General features: G+C 35.2%; 1 protein-coding gene across 2 annotated transcripts in view; it reads right to left on the bottom strand.

The window, feature by feature from the left end:
* The window catches only part of LOC142413985 (transcription initiation factor TFIID subunit 4-like), a 148,942-nt gene that overhangs the window by 126,153 nt on the left and 2,317 nt on the right, over nt 1–20,472 (bottom strand). For both annotated transcript variants that reach the window (XM_075510770.1, XM_075510769.1), the window contains exons 2-6: nt 17,566–17,738; nt 4,699–4,836; nt 3,231–3,458; nt 2,190–2,312; nt 361–450 (exon numbers count right to left, since the gene is read on the bottom strand). In XM_075510770.1, the coding sequence (XP_075366885.1) occupies nt 361–450; nt 2,190–2,312; nt 3,231–3,458; nt 4,699–4,836; nt 17,566–17,738 (752 nt within the window). The remainder of the gene's footprint in view (nt 1–360; nt 451–2,189; nt 2,313–3,230; nt 3,459–4,698; nt 4,837–17,565; nt 17,739–20,472) is intronic.

Consider the following 20,472-nt stretch of genomic DNA (forward strand, 5'->3'; position numbering starts at 1 on the left):
AGGGCTACTCAAGCAGTAAACTCCAGATCAGCTCTGGATGACAAATAAATTTTTCTTAAACCTAAACCAAGGCCCCAAACATGAGGTCTCCCTCCTGCAGGAAATCCCTATTTCTTACCATTCTCTCAACCTGTCAGGGAGCAGCCAGCTGCAGCACACAGCCACAGCTCCCAGCCACGAAAGCAGTAAGCAGAACCTGGCTCGCCAAGACGATTTCGGCAGAAATTGGCAGCATGAAGTAAAAATTGAGTAGTCCTGCTCTAGACAGGCAAAGCTAATTCAATTTTAAAAGTACAGTCTATAACTTAATGTATTGACATTTGCATTAAAATATATTTATCTAAACAATATTCACATTACCTTAAGGAAAGGTACAAGATATGGCTGAGGAGATGATTTGAGTTCTGATTGAAGACGGCCTGTAAATTCTTCTGGATCAATCTTTGCATCCTTCAGGGGGAAGAAAAAAAAGCATCAACAGCTCAGTTCAGTTGTTTGGTTGTTTTTTTCCCAGATAAAATATATATATCTCTCTTTCTCTAGCTAAATAGGCTACCATATCAAGAAGAACTTTCAAAGCTGAAGTCCCTCAACTCCTCTGTAGCTATAAAATCCTTCTGTCAAGAGCTAATTTATGCATGTTAACATGCCACTCAGAATTCACAGAGTTCCCTTTGGGATGCACAATTTAAGACACAACGAGATCCCACGAACACTCAAGTCTTTTTGGGGGATTCCATTCTCTTGCTAACATTTACATAGTGATTTCTTTTAGAAATATTAATAAAAACAGGTTGAAGTAACCTTACAAACTATTATAAAATTTGTCAGCCCTTGTAATAAGAAAATGTTTACTTAATTCCAAAACCAATTTTGAAGGTTCAGTTTAACTTAGTAGAGTACGTGCATGCATATATATAAACCTATATATGTAAAGTATATGCACATATAAAAAGTATACATGTACGTATATATATAAAATTTTCACCTATGTAAATGTGTGTATGTATATATATGTGTATATACTCACAAAATATACACTTAAAAATATATGAAATATATAGTCAGCAGTTTATTTAGGAGTTAATACAGGAGAACTCTGTAACACAGGTGTATTTTATAATACTTCTAAAGTATCATTAGTTACAATCTCAACTTGTAATAGAAACATTCATTAGCTTTCCTGGACAGATACAGAACAAGAACAAAACCAAACAAACCAAAACAACCTTCAATAAATATATTTATTATATATGTGTCTCATTACTTTGTTTAAAATATTATAAGTAGTTACCTTTACTTAGTTAATCTTTCTTAGTTTTCAGAAGTTAAAACAAGTTTTTACTGGAACCACTGAATATTATCGTTGAACGGCTCATACTTGAAAAAAGTCTTAGGCTTGTCTAAAATACACAGGTTTCTCTGTCAATGAATTCCAATAAATAAGTATCAACTACTTTTAAATCCAAATTCTTCATAGACTGTATTTAATTTCTTTTAAGAAGCTTGACCATTTGTCCAGCTCCACAGTAACATCTGTCTGCAATGCATTTATACAATTCACTGAAACATCTGTTGCACTGGAGACTACAGTAAGTCAGACTTTTTCCAGGCCCAAGGACTCTGTCTAGCTGAAACACAACTTTTGCCTCTTGAAATCTACTTGCAGTTAAGGCTCCATGCAGGGGCATGTGTCTGCAGAATTGCTTGGACTCAGCAGCTTAGCAAAATACTTCTCCTTCAGTCCTAGAAGCTCTAAACCACGTTGCGGAGGCATATATCTAAATTCATTCTGTGGTTAAAACATTTAATAGCTTCTTACTGTTTCAGAAAAGACCATCGTTTGGAGGAAAAGAAACTTAATGAATTGTCAAGGAAAAATCCTGTATTTTACTCTATTTTTCTAGATAAACGACCAAAATATTATCCATCAAAACAAGAGCGTTTTTGACAAATGCATACTAAACACTTCATTGCATTTCCCCTTTCCGAAACTAAGAGAAAGCCTACCTTTAACAGATTTTTGAAGATATGTAACGTACAGAGTATTTACATTTTGATGTAGCCCAACTCCTTTCACTTTAATTACAGCAAAAAAAATTTGTTAAGATCAAAGCAATAGTTTTCAGCATACATAAATAACAAGCTTAATAGATAACTGACAAAATGAAAGATAACTAAATATTTACCAACAAATCCTGAACCAGAGCTTTCACATTACGGGACGTTTCTGGAGATGGCGAATTATGAGAAGCAAGTTTTATAAGGGTAGCTAAAAAGTTTTTGCATTTTTTCACATTCTCTTGCATTTCCTGCAAAAGTCAAAGAAAACAAATATCAGATCCACGCTGTTTTCCAATCAGGATCAATGCAAGCTCTGATCACTATAAATAGGGAAAATGATGAAATTGTTCTAATTCAGGCAGGACGTATTTGAAATACATCTGCAGCTATTTTACTATTAGTGCTAGTTATCCGACATTTTCTTCACTTCTTTATGTAACTGAACATCATACCTCACAAATACTAACAACAACAACAAAAAAAAATCAATGAAAGAAATACATTTAATATTTTACAGTCTGTTTTGATAAAAATAACCTTAAATACGAGAAGTAACAACAATTTGTTGGAGATGCATTCTCCTCTGAGATGTCCAATACACAATGTACAGTGTTCCCCAAGCTATCTTAATTTGTTAAATTCAGTAACAAATGATTGATTCAATATGTTTTTGTAGAAAGCAGCTAGAGCAGTAAAGTCAAATTAGAAATAGTCTTCACACATCATCATATCTAATCTTTTCTTCATCAGTAGGAAAACAGATGCTTTAATTTTTTCAAGCCATTATTTCTATATGATGTAATTACTCCGAGAAAAAGAAATGTTACACTTCAGTCTAACCACAGTTTTGAGGCCCAGCAACACGATAATAATGAAGGCCATAGACTGAAGGCCTGATTGTTCTGTCTACAGAAATACAATAGTTCTTTCACTACTGACACATACATGGCAGGATGGGGAAAACTGACCACAAGTGTTCTTCCTGCCTCTCAGAATTTGTATCCCATTTAGTTGAAATGAGGGGAAGGGTTTCTTGTTTATAAAGTATTTGTTCCATCACGGGAAGTGTGCTTGCATGAAGAAAAAGTTCTTTCTGCTTCTGAACAGACCTTAGAAGTTCATCAAGTACTAAGAAAACCAAGCTTCTAATATTTTAAAAAACTTACCTGTGATACAACTGTAGTTCCAGGTACAGGAGAGCTTGGTATGACCTGGGGCTGTGCTGGTACTTGTGCTGTCGTATGAGGTGGAAGTGGCAGCCGAGGCTGACCCTGATTTTGTGCTGAAGCTTGAGTTTGTCCACCAGTAATTACTGCAGGTTGTTGAGAAGCTGATGTTCCAGTTGCTACTGTTGTCTTGAATAAATTTTGAGCGCTCGTTGTAGCTACTGATACCTATTAATATTTTATATTGAAAAAATAGGTAATTATCTTCTTTTAATTCTTTTACTCAACCATAAAGTTCTTGAAAGCCTGACAGAAAAACTTGTTTCCTTTCAAATACACCCTTACGGACAAAATAAAACCATTGACTTTACTTATTATAATCCTAATTTTGTCACCCTTTACTGAACAGTGAAAGTCCTCATTTGAAGTTCTTTTTATTACAAAAACAAATGTACCACTAAAAAATTAGTTGCTATTATCCAGCCCTTTAAGATCACCATGATGACGTGACTTCTGTAACTCAACTTTCTGTAAATTTGGTCCTTGATATAAACAAGTCAATTCCCAATGATCTGTGGTCATGTCATCAGGTTTACAATTACCTATATCACAGTTACAGTGACAGCTCAGATCCAGATGACACAAATGCAGTAACACAGCTTCCCAACCTAATCTGAACCCAGAAGCAGCATACATGCTTTTGCACCAATGCAAAGCCCTAGCAAACAAAACCATCCCGGACCTAGCCGGGCCACAGGCAAAGATCATGCTGTGCACACTCAAGCTTAGAAGGCTGGAAAGCTTATCAGGCTGCACAGAGCACCACATACACACGCCCCCACCATCCAGTTCAGCTCTCATACTTTATCTGACCTAATATGCCACCCTTCCAAGTGCCAAAACGTCTCAGAAAGACACACCAAACGGCACTGCAGAAGCTAGAGAGCTCAGCCAGGCAGCATAACACGCTGAGCAGCAGCTACCAGGACCTCCCAATCCAGCCTGACTGCAGAGCTTTGCTCTGTCTTGGGCACAGATGCAGAACAAGCTGACCCAGGCACCTGCACTGCAAATACCACAGGCAATGCCGCGGATCTTGTGGCACTGGTGACCACGCAGCAGACACCGTAGCTCTCGACAGGGGACAAACGTAGTGCAGCATGTCCACTACTGACACAGTATTTGTAAGTCCAGCTGATTTAAGTTTTTCTTTTAAAAAAAAAGCTTAAAACTGAATCTATACTACCCCCAAATTTTTTATCATCTAGGAAACAGCAGAAAATAAGATCTAGGCTATCACTCAGCACCTACATAACACAGTCTGACTATACATTCATTATTAATTTCTGGGATTATGTTTGCGATAAAAGCAAACATATGCACATTAAAATTCACTTTAAAAAAACCATGTAATTACAAACATCCTTTTCTTCACACATCTTCTGCTTTTTATATTCCTACTACTTACTGTGGTATGTGAAAGAATAGAGCCTCCTGGCAGAGTCGCAGCAGATGTAGCACTGACAGGTGTAGCAGTTGATTGAACAACCTTGGCTTGCACTGGAAGTCCTAGGCGGACAGTAGATGTGGCTACAGAAGTTGGTTGCTAATAAAGGAAAAATAAGCATTTTAATTTTTTCCTCCTTCGTAACTTGATCTCCAAGACTTTTTAATAATAGTGATTACATGAGTAATTATTATTAACGCTGCAAAAAACAAAAAATGGTAATATATTCTTAAATATATATTCACAAATAATGCAAAAATGAGTTTTCGTATGTTCAACAATATGTTTGCAATATTTCTCCTAAAAGCTATTTCTCATACAGATACGTGGAAAAGATTAGAAAAAATAGGATGTGATGTGCAAAAACTGATGTTACACTGATGTATTAGTTCAGTTGTAATATTTACATGGCAGTATTCATCAATATTTGAGTTTATAATTGCCAGTAACACATATTGGTCATTTTGGTATTTAAGGGGCTTTTGTAGTACTTTTTCTTGAAGAAAATTAATATGGAGAGAAAATTCGGAGAGCAGAAAAATATTTTCAAAATAATTTCAGATTAAATTACATAGAAACTAACTTGCACAGAAATGAATTCTAAGCATTTTGAGAATCTTTGTCATAAAACGCACACTCTGTTACCAGACAGCAACTGGAATGGTAAGTGCAGACAAAGGAAAATGACTGGCTTACAGCCTTTCACTCAATAGCATACTCTACAACTCAGTAAATTTGCCTCATGCAGCAAACATATTAATTGGGTTTGTAATTTACTTTAATTGGGAGAGAGAGATTGAAATCTCTTACCATCATATAAAAGGACAAGATTTAGGAATAAAAAATGTCTCCACGGAAGTTATTTAATTCTACAGGAATGTAAATACCATTATGGAAGAAATACCTCACACAATATGGCAATTATGACAAAAAGAAAACCACTCGTTATTAAAAATGGAGGCCCCACTGGCCTCTTATAACTTGCATTTATTAAGATTTGCATTCAAACACATACTTAGAAAAGACAAATTTTCTAACTGGCTGGAGTAATAAATCACAGACACTATTGTTTCTCACAAGATAAAACTAATTTTCCTTGATTTACATTTTAAGTTATATGTCTCTATAATTAATATTTTTATAAAGAATGGCGTATTTTAGATTCTTACGTTGTCTAGTAGACCTACATAAAATACTTCTTCAAAGAACATCCAGTATACTTAAGAGATCTCCAAAAGGAACAGAGGCCCAGGCAGGCATTCAAAGCCCCAAGCATTCCTTACCAATCAGTCCAGCAACATCATCTACTGGATATCAATCTTCTGTACTTGGGGAAAAGAGGGGAAAAAAAGAATCTACCTGACATCTGAACAAAACCTTTTTTTTTGTTTGGATAGCTTTAAAGATTTTTAAAATCTTGACTAGGGATGTCTTTCATACTGAGACAGCCTAGAGGCAATAAACAGCATCATCATGAATAGGTAGAATTGTCTGGTTTTTTGGAAGAAGGATCATATAAGCTTTTTCTGTTTTTAGATACCATACCTCTTCCCTCCATTGCAAAGAAGTCACTTGCTTCGATTTCCTTAAAATACTGGCTGAATGAAACTATATTTACCTGATGAATGTTTGCATTTAAAAACACAAATACTGTGCATCTTGTTCATTTGCTTACAATCAGTGTTTCCAACCTAAAAACACAGCATGCCTGTGTTATCTACCCCCTTATTGTCAGTACTTCAGAGGTGAGGATTTACAAAGCAAGCAGACAACCAGGCAAACTTCTGGAACCAGCTACTCAGTTCCAAGAAAGATCTGCAGCCAGAAATCCACAAATAAATAGCTCAGACTGCTAGCTAGAGAATTTTTCTCAGTTAATAAATGCCCACAATTCATCACAGGAACATACTTGAAAACAAAACTGCATATAATTAAAATATAAAATTTCAGTATCATAACAGCGTATTATCCAACTAAGTATGCAATACATTCCACACATAGTATTCCACCATGCCAGACCACAGGAGCAAACTGTGCAACATAAAGACTAAATTCACCCTCAGATTTAAAAATCAATAGTTACAAAAGCCTTTGATACAAAATGGCAGTAAAATCTATTAATATGTTGGATATGAAAAAAAAGCCTTACTATCAAAGAACTGCAAACAAAGTAATGCAACAGTTTACTAACGTGGTTCTAAAACTCATAAATGTTAAAAAGGTAAGCATGAAATGAGTAGATGAGAAACATAACAAGGAACTAGCCTAGAGAAATTCTTAAGTATTGTGGAAATGATCTTCAAATGACAGCTACAAGTTGCCAGAAGACACTATAAGGACTCCCAACACAAATACTTCAAGAAGAACTAGTAAAAACTATTTAGAAACAAATAGCTATGTTTTCTATGAAAGGAAAGCTGTAAACAGATCTCATGAGAAATCCATCAAAAAGAAAACAAAAAAGATCAACATTATATTAAAAAAATCATAACCCAACGTGTCAAGCTCCTACTGGAACAATCTAAAAGAATTTATGATGTTCTTTAAAGAAAAACTGCTAAGGCTTGGTATGATGCTAAATTCCAAAATTACCAAGAGAGACTTAGAAAGGAACATATTTCCAAATGTAACTGTATTATTTTTGATTAGACACATCACATATTTTTACGTTTCCTAAATACATGAAAGTAATGTTTAAGAGGCTTTTTCCCTGTACTCTCACATTAACAGGCAGGAAACTAGAACATGAATGAATACAGCATATAATCCCCTACCAATCTCCATGGGGACACTTGAGGATGCTTAAGATAGCCTTCTGCATACACACTTGAGCTGGCTCTGTCCACACAGAGAGGTTAGAAATTGTAAGTGGAGCGCAGCACAGTGCTACTGTGGAAACAGGGATTTCAAAACGGATCTGGCTCATGTCTGGCCAGCTTGGAGGGGGGATGTCCCAAGGTTCATCCTGCCTGCACATGTCATGCGGATAATGCAACTGACTCCAGTTTCAGTGTGCAGTAACTCACTTCCACAAAGGCAGTCAGTGCACGTTATAATTGTTCACAGAAGAAGTTAGTGTGGAATTACTCTGCGTCCTGTAAATCCACTCCCTAAATAACTACACTTTAACTTTCCTACATAGACCTTCTCCCCAGAGCTCTGGGCACATGAATACAGAGGCAAAGCTCAAGGCGTAAACAGGAGCAAATCGCATTGTACCTGCTATGCACAAATAAGCTGCCTCTATATACAAGGCTGCATTTGAAAAATGCAAGGCTATGTATGAACATACAAGGCTGCATTTGAAAAAGCAGGACACTTGAATATGGAGAAAATATGCCAAAATATCCAGGGATTATTTGTCACTGCCAAGGCAGGACTACACCAATTGTAGCGATTGCATTGTGTATTCACAGCTTTATAAAATCAAGACAATTAAAGCTGCCACAAGTTAGTACACTGATGTATGTAAATCCTTGGAAACAGGTTTGTGGTATCCTTGTATTTTGTACTATAGTACCACCTACTGATGAACACTCAGGGTACCAGCAACACAGTCTCTGCACTACAAAGCAAGAGAGCTTACTTTTGACAAGTATGTTGTATACATCATTTCATGATCAGTCCTGTCAATAAACTTGGCCACTATCAATCACAAAAGGAAGAAAGAAAATACGCCAATAGCGTTTGAACAAACATTAACACAAAAGCAGGGGCAAGTTTATCACGATACACATCATGACACCTCCTTCTGTGTCTTCCAGTACCTGGCTTTGCTAGGTACTATGCAAAACTCAGTTTTAGCAGAATATGACCTTTAAGTTTAGATTTAAATTTGCAAAATCTGAAAGAAAACTTCATTTTATTTTTAATCATTAATCTTGAAGATTTCTCACAAACAAAATAGGCCATGCTAAGATGCCCTGATGCCTCAAATAATAAAAGACAGTGTTTAACAAAGAGAAAACTAAGGCGGGGCTGCAGACACTTGCAGAAGCATAGGCTAAGGTCAAATCTGGTAGCTCATTTCAGAGTAACTAATTTATACAACCTTTCTTACAGGTATGGCTGGTAGTTCCACCTACTAGTAAGGTATCATAACGCTCCCCACTACCAAACTCTTGTTTTCCAATAGTTAAAATTCTGACAGATTTCCAAAGAGATCATGGAGAAACTTCATTGACTGCCTCTCAATTCTTTTGGTCGTGGTTCATCTGGAACATGCACTTAAGACGTCAGTTGAAGAGTAACTTGTGTGTCAGGGATTTGATTTTTTCACTCTGGTAAAAATATAGCCAAATTGAGCCAAAGTACTAACCCTTTAAAGACTTGACATTTGCCCACAATTGCAGAAAATGACTGGAGGCAGAATCTCTAACAAGTCAGCCAACAGAGGCAGAACCTTCATTGCCACCACACTTCTGGGACACCACAGCATCACTGGAGTCAAGCATCAGAACCCAAAGCAGGGAGACACTGCTGTGTTCCTCATATTCGTGACGTCCCATTTGGGTTCACGAACTAGAAGAACAACAGGGGAGGAAGACACAGGACTGGGAGCAATTAGACAAGATAGGCAGAGGAGCTTGGGGCCACCAGAGAAAACGTTCAGAAACCAGGGGTTCTAAGTCCAAAACCCCTACCTCTGAAGTCTCAGCATCCTGTTGGTATAAGCAAATACCTATATAATACACTATCAAAGTACTTTCTCATTCTCTGGTGAAGTGGCTGGTCCATCTATAATCACTAGGATTCATCCAAAGAATCTGGTGGATAAAAAGCAGCCAAATTTTGGCCCTACAATTAGATTCTACCCCTGCCTCAATTTCTCAGTACTTGTGTTGCATGCAAATGTAGGTAATCTATTGTAAATAATGCCTCTTAGGCCAGACAACTTTAAATGTGGGGTTTGTGACCAGGAGTGAAAACAATGAAGTCAAACTGAACACAAAAAATTAACCAGTATTTTTAACTCAATATTTAAAATAGAGGCAATTGGGCTCTGTTTTCTACTCATAAAAAGAGACTAATAATCCCCTTAATTTCTCAACAATCCCCTGCATTGTTGAGAAAGTGTTATAGGGATAAGCTTCACAAAAAAACCTGCTTGGTTATTAATTCCCACTTCAGAGGGGGGCTTAGATAATATGCAGCAAATAAGCCTGGAGCAACCCACTGAACAGTGGAGGAAAAAAATATTACATAATTCTTCATTAATTAAGACTGTCCAGCCTACGTACTGTAGAAATTAAAAATAACAGTAGTATGTGGTCATGCAGTATAATGCATATGCACATGGGAGCCACTATTAGATTGCTCAGGAACCTTCTTTATAGCATTTCCTGATGTTTGCATGTTTAATTTTACAGCCTTACTAATGTTTGAGTGTTTTCTAAAAAGTTTTGAAAGATACGTTAATACTATGAAAATGTAAATGGTAGAATTTGTAAATAGCAAGAACTTATCTGCTTATACAGAAAGATTCACTCACCATGAAATCAAGGAAGGAAAATGATTTTGTGGTTAAAGCATAGCTGAGACCACACATTTTTTACTTTCTCTGGCCTTTCAACCTACCTGCCCTGCTAATACAAACGTCTTCTCCAGAACGTTGCACAAGAAACCCAAAAACTGTCTATACAAAAGAAATAGTACAGAATAGCTTATTTGATAACAGTGGTAATGCACCTCAGGCAACAACAAAGATTTATCCATTTTCTTAAAATTTCTGCAAAAAGTAAAATAAGCATTTGTCAGAAAAGCAGAAAGGGTGTGGAAAAACAGTGTGAAAGAAAAAAGAGCTCAAAAACCAAGAAAAAAATTACCAAAACTAGAAGATGACATAAAAATACAAACACTGCTGAAAACACAGGCATAGCGTATTATCAGAACTATCTCAGACTTGAAAGGCTCCGCTTTAGCAAGAACAGCAGCTTGTGAAACATCAGAAAAGTTTAGAACTGCTCTCAACATCACACGTGATGGCAAAGACTAAGCTGCTGTTGTCTGCATCAAACGTATTTCATAGCAAAAATATAGCCACTTCCAGAGCAGGTGATTCAGCACTTTTCACAAGTTCAAAAGACTTTTTTTTCCATTTTGAAAAAGGATGGTACAGTGAAACTTAACAGAAAGTGAATGTCAGAAAACAAACCAGTAAAGTTTATATCATGAACGTGAAATTCTGCAGAGTAGAAGTTAGAAAAATGCCTGAAGCAAAAAAATAAAACCAAAGCTAGAAAAGAATTGTCATTTTCTTAAAAATACATCCATCTATATTGATTGGACTATTTATGTAACGGAAAGAAAACTCAAGTGATTGGTAATCATATTTGTAGCAGAAGAATTATTAAGTAGCCCATTTATGTGCCTAAATATTTGGACTAAACCATCAAACTTTACACATAACTTTACCCTACCTTTTCTGATCGCTAAAAATATACAAAGCAACTTAATACTGGAAAACACATTTTGAATCTAACTTGAAACAAAACCATTAGTAAACTCTAAGACCAAATCCATTTTCAGTAGCAGTCTCATGAAAACTCCAATATACACTATTTCACCCAATTTGTAAGTTCCGATAACAGATACTCCGCAACAAAATATTATGGGCCAAGCTAACATTGGTCTTTCCTGTATGATACTCACTTTATGTTCCTGGTGTACAGCAGCACTTTAATCTTGTAACATAAAATAATTTTAATTAAAAATAATTTAAAATAAGTAACTTATTTTTTGCTTTTTGGTTATGAATGTAAATCCAACTGGGTATTAAGATACTGAAACCAGCAAACAAAATCTGCATCAAAAGCATGAAAAGTCATAAACTGTACAAATGAAAAATGTAGATAAACAAAAGAAACTCACCAAAGAAAAACTAGATGGCAGCACCTAACCATTTTTCATAATTCCACAAGTATAAGCTTCAAAACAAGATGTGGAGGCAAAAATTTAATGCAATCTAAATAACCAGTTCGAAAAGACTTCCAAATTTACTTATTATCTCTGAAGAATATAGTAATGCAAACAAACCCACGCTTATTTGACCTGCTTGTAATACAAGAATCCAGAACAAAATTTTTCTAAGATCAACTGAAGTTCCATCAAATTATCACTTGTTTCCTAAAAATCCTGTACCTTAACTATGATCCTATAGCAGATAAAATTTTGGCAACATTAATCACTTTTTAATATTCAGCTAAAATTAATGTCAATCAAAAACTAAAAGGAAACTAAAGTCATGAAGAAAGAGAAAATTGATCAATCACAATTATTCACAGTTAACTCAAATCAATGTTTGCTTTAAACATCCAAATCTTTTTTATTTCATTAAGTATGGTTTTTCAAACAAGCATGTTATCACTGAAAATGTATTCACAGTACAACAAAATTGCACTTCTTAACGCATCAAAAGATTATAATAATATTTGGTAAGACTGAGTACTTCCATGTAAAACATAGGATACCAATTTAAAAAAGTCAAGCCTCTGGTAGCTGCACCAAGAAGATGAATTTATATTCATAATCTGAAAAATGTTTTGGTTTTATATGCCTGAATATTTTGCAATATTTTTTCCCTAAAAAAACTGTAGTTAGCTGTAGTTAATATCCCCCCATTACAGTCCTCTACAATCTTATAATTGGACCTAAACCAAAACTATTTTATGGGACAATTGTACCTATTCATGCTTTTCTTGAATATTTTACTTAAAGAAACCAGAAAGACTGTAACTGTAAAAGATCATTAAAATATCAAGTACATCTTCCTGTTACAGGTACTTCTCTCAATTACTGCTTTCTCCATATTAGTCTGTTACTTTCATATTCTGATTCTTCTGACTGAATCCATTTCACTGCTTCTGACTCTGTGCTTCAGACACTGTACATCCTTTTGGGACACATTCCCATGCTCCAGACCCTTTGAGCTTGGCATTGAACTGATCAAAATTGAGACCCTTCCTACAAGGTACTTATTTATCCTGATTAGCCAGTTTTCCAGAATTCCACTAGGAACTGAAAACAAGCAGATTTTATTCATAGTTTACACAGCAGCAATTGAGAAGAGCATAAGTAAATGTCTAATCAAAGATTACCCCACTGAAGACTTGAGAAAAGAACCCAAGTCTTCCTTTCAAAATGGATTTGCCTATCTTCTTCCAAGAATCTAACACAAAATTGTCCCCAAAGCTGTACTACATTTGCTTACATCCTCTACTCCTAAAAGCTGCAAAAAATGAGACAAAGGTATTACAAAAAACAAAAGTCAAACAATAACTTAAATAGCAAAGCCAAGCACTCAAAATGTAAGAAACACCAGATGTAAGTTTGCTGTGTGACATCAGTTGTGTGCCTTGATTGCCTAGCTGAAGCTTTTATCTTTGTGCATTTATCATGCAAAGACCGTAATACACTGCACATGTAGAGAAGAGATTAATGTAGGGTGAACGGGAAGTTATGTATTTTAATCTTTCTGAACTTTTGTGTTTGGTACTGCAATCAATATGTATTTAACTTGGGAAGGGAAGAGGGATGGCTGTATCAGTTCCCTACAGAGGTAAATACTACTGTATACAGATATTTGACTTCCAAACCTTCAGCAATGCAACATGTAAGGATAAAGGCACTGTCTTCAAGGAAAGCATTATCCTAAGCCCATACACTAAATCCCAAGGGAAAACAGACTACACTTTCTCTCTTTCAGCAGCTTCCATTGTTCCTAGAGAAAGATGGCTCCTTCCTCACACAGTGTCCTGGATCTAAGCCCACCTACTAAAGCTAGAGGAATTTTCATAGGAAATCTGAATTGTTTTCCTCCCAAATAACTGGGAGAAGATGTATCAAATGACAGCCCTGGGATACGGGAAGAAATCCTGTTATACTACCAGGCTGCAGAAGCACTTTAGAAACTGGACAGCTCTGTATGTATTGATCAACTCAATCTCATTTAAGAACATTTGAAACATTTCCTTATTTTCCCCTCGTCCTTTATTGAGAGTGAAGGAGAAATAAATTAGTTGTCGATTAGTTTCAAATTTAGATGAACACTTTGGTAATTTTTCAGACGATCTTTCTTGTAATTTTTAAAAAGGTAATTTCATAATTCATTTTATATTCTCCAGTTATCACTCTCAACACTTCTTAATGAGTTGCCAAAAGTAACTGCCAGCTTTTGCAACTTCTTTGGCATATTATTTAATAACCTGTGTTTTACATCTAACTAATAGCTCATAACACACTTTCTTAACACAAAAATTATTTAAAGTGTATATACAAATTAACTATAACACTGAAAATAATCACTTAGCTGAGTAACTTGTGACACTTGACACTGGCTAAAAATTAGGACACTGAAGAAAAGCAACCATAATACCTACGAACCATGAAAGCTATAGCTTTTCTGAGACAGATCATACATTCTTCATAACAGGATACTATTTCCTAGAATGCTTATGGTAGACCGCAAACTTCCACCTGCATAGACTTTCTACATAGGTAAAAGTAGAGTAAAACACAAACTCAGTGACTGAAGTACATCACTAAATACTACACATTTAAAGCACCTTGCATTTTAATCCAAATAAAACTATCTTAAAATAATTGAATAATAGTAAATTTAATGAGCTCTGCACAGTAACGTAACAATCATTCCACTAACATATTGGAGAGAGAGGTATTTGATGTTCTAGAGGTTAAAACCACATAGCCTGCAATGTTCATCAATCTTGCAAAATATTTCACAGGACTCAAGCAATTAATGTTTACATTCTGTCTGCCTTGAGTTAATGGCACACACAATTTTTCTGTGTTCAGTCACAGTGGAGATTAGGACTCCTGAATATTACACTTTACAGACATAAAAACATGAGATGCTATTTTCCATACATTTTAAATTTCTACCGAAAATTTTAATTGACAGAATTTAGCTTTCTGACACATCAGAATTTGATTCTGAAAGAAAAAAGTTTATAATTAAACTCACTGAAAAAATTATCAGTACACACAATTTCCTCTATTTTAGAATTTGATCCTTTTTCTTGGTTAATCATAATGACTACTCAAACAAGTAACTGATACTTCTAAAACCTTAGCATAATATTTGTCATTGGACATTTCCTCCAGAAAACCAATGAATAATCTCTGGTTATAAACCACCCACCTAATGAAATAAAAGTCTAGTGTCTAGTTCCGATATGATAAACCTTTAGAATTTAAACCCTTACAATCTGGTTTTAAAAGGTTGTCAACCATCATTTTTAAAGAACACTCTAAGGTCAAACATATATAAAACATAAGCACTGTAAAAATGAAAGAAGAGTCTGCAGACCACATGCAGAGTCATGGAAGTTCAATTTACATTTCCCAAGGACAATATTAGTTATTTCTTATCCTTGCTAATTACAACAAATAAAGAAATGATGCAGTACAGTTTGGGCAGCTACCACAAAGATCTGTCAAAGGAGATGAATCCTGACAAGCTACAATACCATGATTCTAATCCTGCCACACTAAAATAATCAAACTTTTGCATCCTGCAAGACGTTTATCATTCATAAGGCCTTGCTGGTTTCCTCTATTCTCAACCAGTTTATTAGCACTAACAAGTGTAAAGCAGTATCTATAATGCAGCGGGGTATTTATCTGGGCAGAACTCTGCACAAAAACAATTACATCTTTCTAATACCTGAACTCCTTCAGATTTTTAGGTATCTCTACAAACACATGAACATGTAGTATCATCACAGGTTTATTTTTATATAAATCCAGAAAGTCAGATTATACTCCTTCTGCAACCTTAACTGCTTCATATAACCAGAGAACAGCTGCCTGAGGCCAACATGATCAACTCCCAACATTTGCTGTGCACACATCTTAAGGTTGACTTTGGGATCCAAACTCCAGTCTTCTAATAAAGACTGAACACACATAGCCAAGCAGTCAGTCTACATTTTTGTATGCTTCCTAAGGTTCTATGTACAATAAAAATGTATTCCTCAAACGTTTTCAAACTACAGACAATTTGTTAATATTTAATTTTCCATGAATGTTTCCACTCTGAATTTTAATTCTGTATGCTGGCCACAGCAGTTAAAGTTACATGAAAACTAACAGCATGAAACAGAAACAGATAAAACAAACTCATTCTAACAGACTGAGATCATGTTCTTGGTACAGTCCCACTCCACAATTTCTGTTTTGCATTTATGCTATGCACTTGTCTCAGGATCCATTGCTAGAATGTGTGCTATACAGTCCCTTGTAGTCACTACTAAAGAACTGATTGTACTTATTTACAAAGAAAGCCCCAAACAACCGAAGACAGACATACAAACTGAAAAGAACAACTTGTCTGGATTTTTGTTGTCGTCAAACTAGTCAAAAAAATCTCGAAATTAACACAGGCTTATCTCTGTGTTTATTTTTCCTGAAATACATTTATCTTTGAAGGCTTCTACAAGTCTTCTTGTCCTTCCAGATATCACAAATGTAAACATTAAACGGCTTCCTTTTCTGCTAAGAGTTTTTTTACGAATTCCATCCAATACCGCACTTATCTCTTTTCTGAGAGCATAAAGGTCTTCAAGTGCTTCCAGGCTTTTATTTATGTCTTTCCTGAGATACATTCCATTGAGCTACAGTCTTCCTAGTGACACTCATTTCTAAAGCTTAACATTCTAGTTATCTACTCTGTGTTTTAGATTGCCTCACGTTAGTAATTTATTTTCAAGTCTCCAATTTTATTCTGGCTTCCTTCTCTTCTGAAAAGTTTATAATTGTTTTCAGTTTTGAATTAAACAATTATCTTTTAGACTATAAATATGGTGTAATGCACAAACCATATAATTGGACAGTAATCAAATGTTAAACATCAGGAAATATATGTTTAAGTTATTTCAAGCAACCTATACAACAATAAATTAAAAAATTATAAAGACACCTTCTTCACCTCTTTCCACTCAGAATTATTCATCACATCTGCAAACAAAGACCTTAGGCAAAACTACCTTAAACTCCGCCTATTATTATTATGGCACAGCTGCCCTGTACTAACATCCAAAGATGTTTGCCTCTACATTTTAGCAAGATAGTTCAGCTCTAGCCCCAAATGGCCCAAAGCTAAACAGCCTCCCTACAAAATTCTAAACCAATGCACTTGGTAGGCTATCAAGTAATTTAAAAAACAATACACCTTCACCCTTGAAAATAAATCAGTTCTGAGTTGAAATAAACACACTCCACTGAAGAGTCTGGGGTAGGAAAGCATACTATCCTGTCAATCCATACGACAAAGGAAATGTAGTCATAACACAGACAAAACTTTAAGTGTAGACAGATCACACCCAGAGGTGAATCAAAGGAATCAAAACTTTCTTTTGAATAAAGTATATTAGAAAAGTTAATTATTCCAACTCCTTGTATTGAATGTGCTTGGCTTTTTCTTTTCTAATTTCTAGTGAAATCTAGCTATCCTGTGCATCCATTCAGCATGCTAGGATATCACAATGCTTCTGATTCAGAGGAACAAGGGGTGCTTACTGAACCAGTGGTATACAGTTCAAACTAAGTTCTGGCTAAGACTGAGCCTTCTAGCCTCCAGTGACCTCACAGTCTGAACAAGGTCTTGAGAGACTCCATAAAGTAGATTTTTTCTGAAATACAAAAAAAAATCCTAGGCCTCAGAAAATAAACTGCATTTGAGTAAGTTTTTCCTGTTTTCACAACAAAAAAGGGGAGGAAAGCACATTTGCAAAAACATATGAGCTAACAGTGTGTAAGACAGAGGAAAACATCATGCACAAAAGTAAAGTGCAATGAAGCCAGACATACCTGAGTTGTTGAGAGGCGAAAAACAGGGCCAGTTGTGGGCACTGAAAGTCTAGGTGAAATGCTGGTAGGACCTTGTCCCTGTGTTTGTACTTGAGCCTGCATTTGAGCCTGTGCTAGAGCCTGCTGAGGCACCATTACAAGCTGTCCAGCATCCGTGCGCACCAAGACCATACCTAATGAGAACAAAGTAACAATAACTATAGACTAAAGAATAATATGAAGAATAATATATAAAGAACTATCTAACTACAGAATACAGAATAACATTAATGTATAGCACTGTACATTTTTCTTTATACTGTATCTTTTTTTTTTTTATTATGGTGTAACATGAGATTTTATTTCAAAGAAAAGGAGCCCCTACTAGCAGACAAAAACTAATACTCAATTCAGTTTGGAATTCAAATAACTGCAGTTTATGGATAACAGTGATGAAAAAAAAAATTGTCACTTGAGTGTACAGGCGTACAGCAACTTGCAGCAGTCTAGCCAGGGTCAGCAGAATAAAATTAGAAAGAAATATTCATTAAAAGTAAACTATAACAACAATCCAGTAGCTGAGAACAGAATCCGCTATGAACATACCAGGACAATGACATGAGACCTTTACTAAAACAACAGCTTTAGGGGATGTGTACATGCAAACATTAGGCCAGACACACATTTCTGAGTATACAGTATTTGAGATTTAGTTAATTGTTGAGCATTAACACATGGATTTATTTGGGACCCACCATCACCGTATTGGGAGGCACTACCTGTGGTTCAGACATCAAGAAAAAATATCGTCATACCCAGAAAACCAACACAACTACTCCTCAGCACAGAATCATACAAGTGCAGATATTTTAGGAAAACACCAAAGGAATTGTTTTCAAATTAACTGAGTACTTGGCAAGTGTTTTCTAAGACTTTTTGGAAGTAAATGATAATACTTTCAGATTATTTTCTAGTAACACATTTCACAAATAGAGGCCTTCTACACAACACAGTCAGTGCCATCAAGTTTTGCCCCAAGTGTAACTGGCCTAAGTTTTCCACAATCAGCAGGACAGAAAAGGGGAGACTGGTTAAGTTGGTCCCTGGATCATCTGGAGCTTCACACTTATTCAAGATCACTGCAAAGCATGTGATGCGCTTCCTCTAGTTCTCTCAGAATTAAGAAGCAGTTCCCCAGCCAGATTATTTTACAAGAATTTCCAAGTTCGTTCCAGAATACATTTTAATAATTTAACCTAGATAGGATACAACATAGGATACAATGGGTCTATAACCAGAAAAACATCTTGCCTGTAACTACTGGAGAACCAAAAAATAAGGATCTAGGAAGTCAACTTTTATTCTGTTGATAAAGTCAGTAGATGTCATTTCTGCAACTTATCTCTACATGCAAATTGCTTCGTATATCTTTTTTAACTTTTCAAGGGAAAATAAAGAAGGTAAAAGCTTACATCCACTTCTAATTATTAGCTTCCCAGAAAAAAAAACACCTCAGCAAATGGATGCGGCTTGCAACATATCATGAGGATAAAGAAATTTGAACAGTATTACATCAAGCAAGTAACAAATTTCAAAAGTACCTTATACCAAGAAAGTCTTTCTTTCAGTGTCTGACACAGAAATACAAATCCCAGTCCTGGGATGAACACGTGAGTGAACTGCAGCACCAATAAAAGCCCTCACTCACGTAGTCTTAGGTGCTCCCAGCCAACCGTCACTGATAAAAGCATGAAAAGAAGGCAAATTTCTGCTACTACAAATTAAAGACTTGTGGAAATCAAGCTTTAAGATAAAAGGCACAGAGAGCTACAGCAAGGACCACATCTAAAAGACATGATCCTAACTCTCTTTCAAAGCCCAGAGAGTAATTTTTAAAAGAAGAGTTGGGGAAAAAAAAAACACACCATAAAAATTCTTTAAAAAGATAGCATTTTAGGTTCACTAGCCCTTCAAGCACCAAAGCTCAGGGTTTATATTTATAGAAAATTCTGTAAGCAGGTGATGTATTTGATACACACCATTCCTAAACCCTCTGGACATACAAAAATTAGTACGTTGCCAAGTGGCCAAACAGGTATCGCTCCTCTGATTATGTTGTGAACCTTATATAAAAATCCTCATAGGATAATGCCTGCTATGCATTAAAAAATACACACTCTATTTGCGTTACACTGATTCACAGGTGTTTTGCTAATTTATCTTCCAATTTTATAAAATTCATTCTGAATAAAAAAAAAATTGAATGGAATGGACAAATTAATTGCAATACATGCCACACAGTTTCAAAAAAGTTGCAGACATAATAACCATTATAGGTGCATAAATGTTCATGTATTAATGTTATGTTTTAATTCAGTTTGGAGGACTTTAAATTTCTTTTACTGAACAATATGTACAAATTAGAATCTGGTTAAATTATGAAATTAATTTTTCCTTACTGTCAGCCATGTAAAGATGAAATACACAATTTATGAGTATTATATACTAAAATAACCTATTCTCAAAAACTGATTCTAAATTTCTGCTTTAGACAGAAATTTACCATATGGGAGTTTCAAAATAAATTAAAAATGATCCACTAATTTAAAGAGTAAAAACTCAAAAATAACATTGCATTTTCTGAATACCTTCATCTTAGAACATATTATCTTCATATTTATGCAAATTTAATGTATTTCAAGCTATCTCATAATAAAATAAAATTATAACTTTCCACAGTATTATTTCTGTAACATTTTCTAAACCTTGGACCAGATTGATTTTAAGGGCTCTGTTTTCCTCTTCTGTTTGAAAATTAAGTAGCAGAACCAAGTACTGACACAATAAACTTCAGAAACTGTATGCAAAGTTATGATACACATTATCATATGTGTATATTAATTATCAAACAGATTAACAACAGGAAAT

The sequence above is a fragment of the Mycteria americana genome, chromosome 8 (assembly GCF_035582795.1).
Source record: "Mycteria americana isolate JAX WOST 10 ecotype Jacksonville Zoo and Gardens chromosome 8, USCA_MyAme_1.0, whole genome shotgun sequence".
Lineage (NCBI taxonomy): Eukaryota > Metazoa > Chordata > Aves > Ciconiiformes > Ciconiidae > Mycteria > Mycteria americana.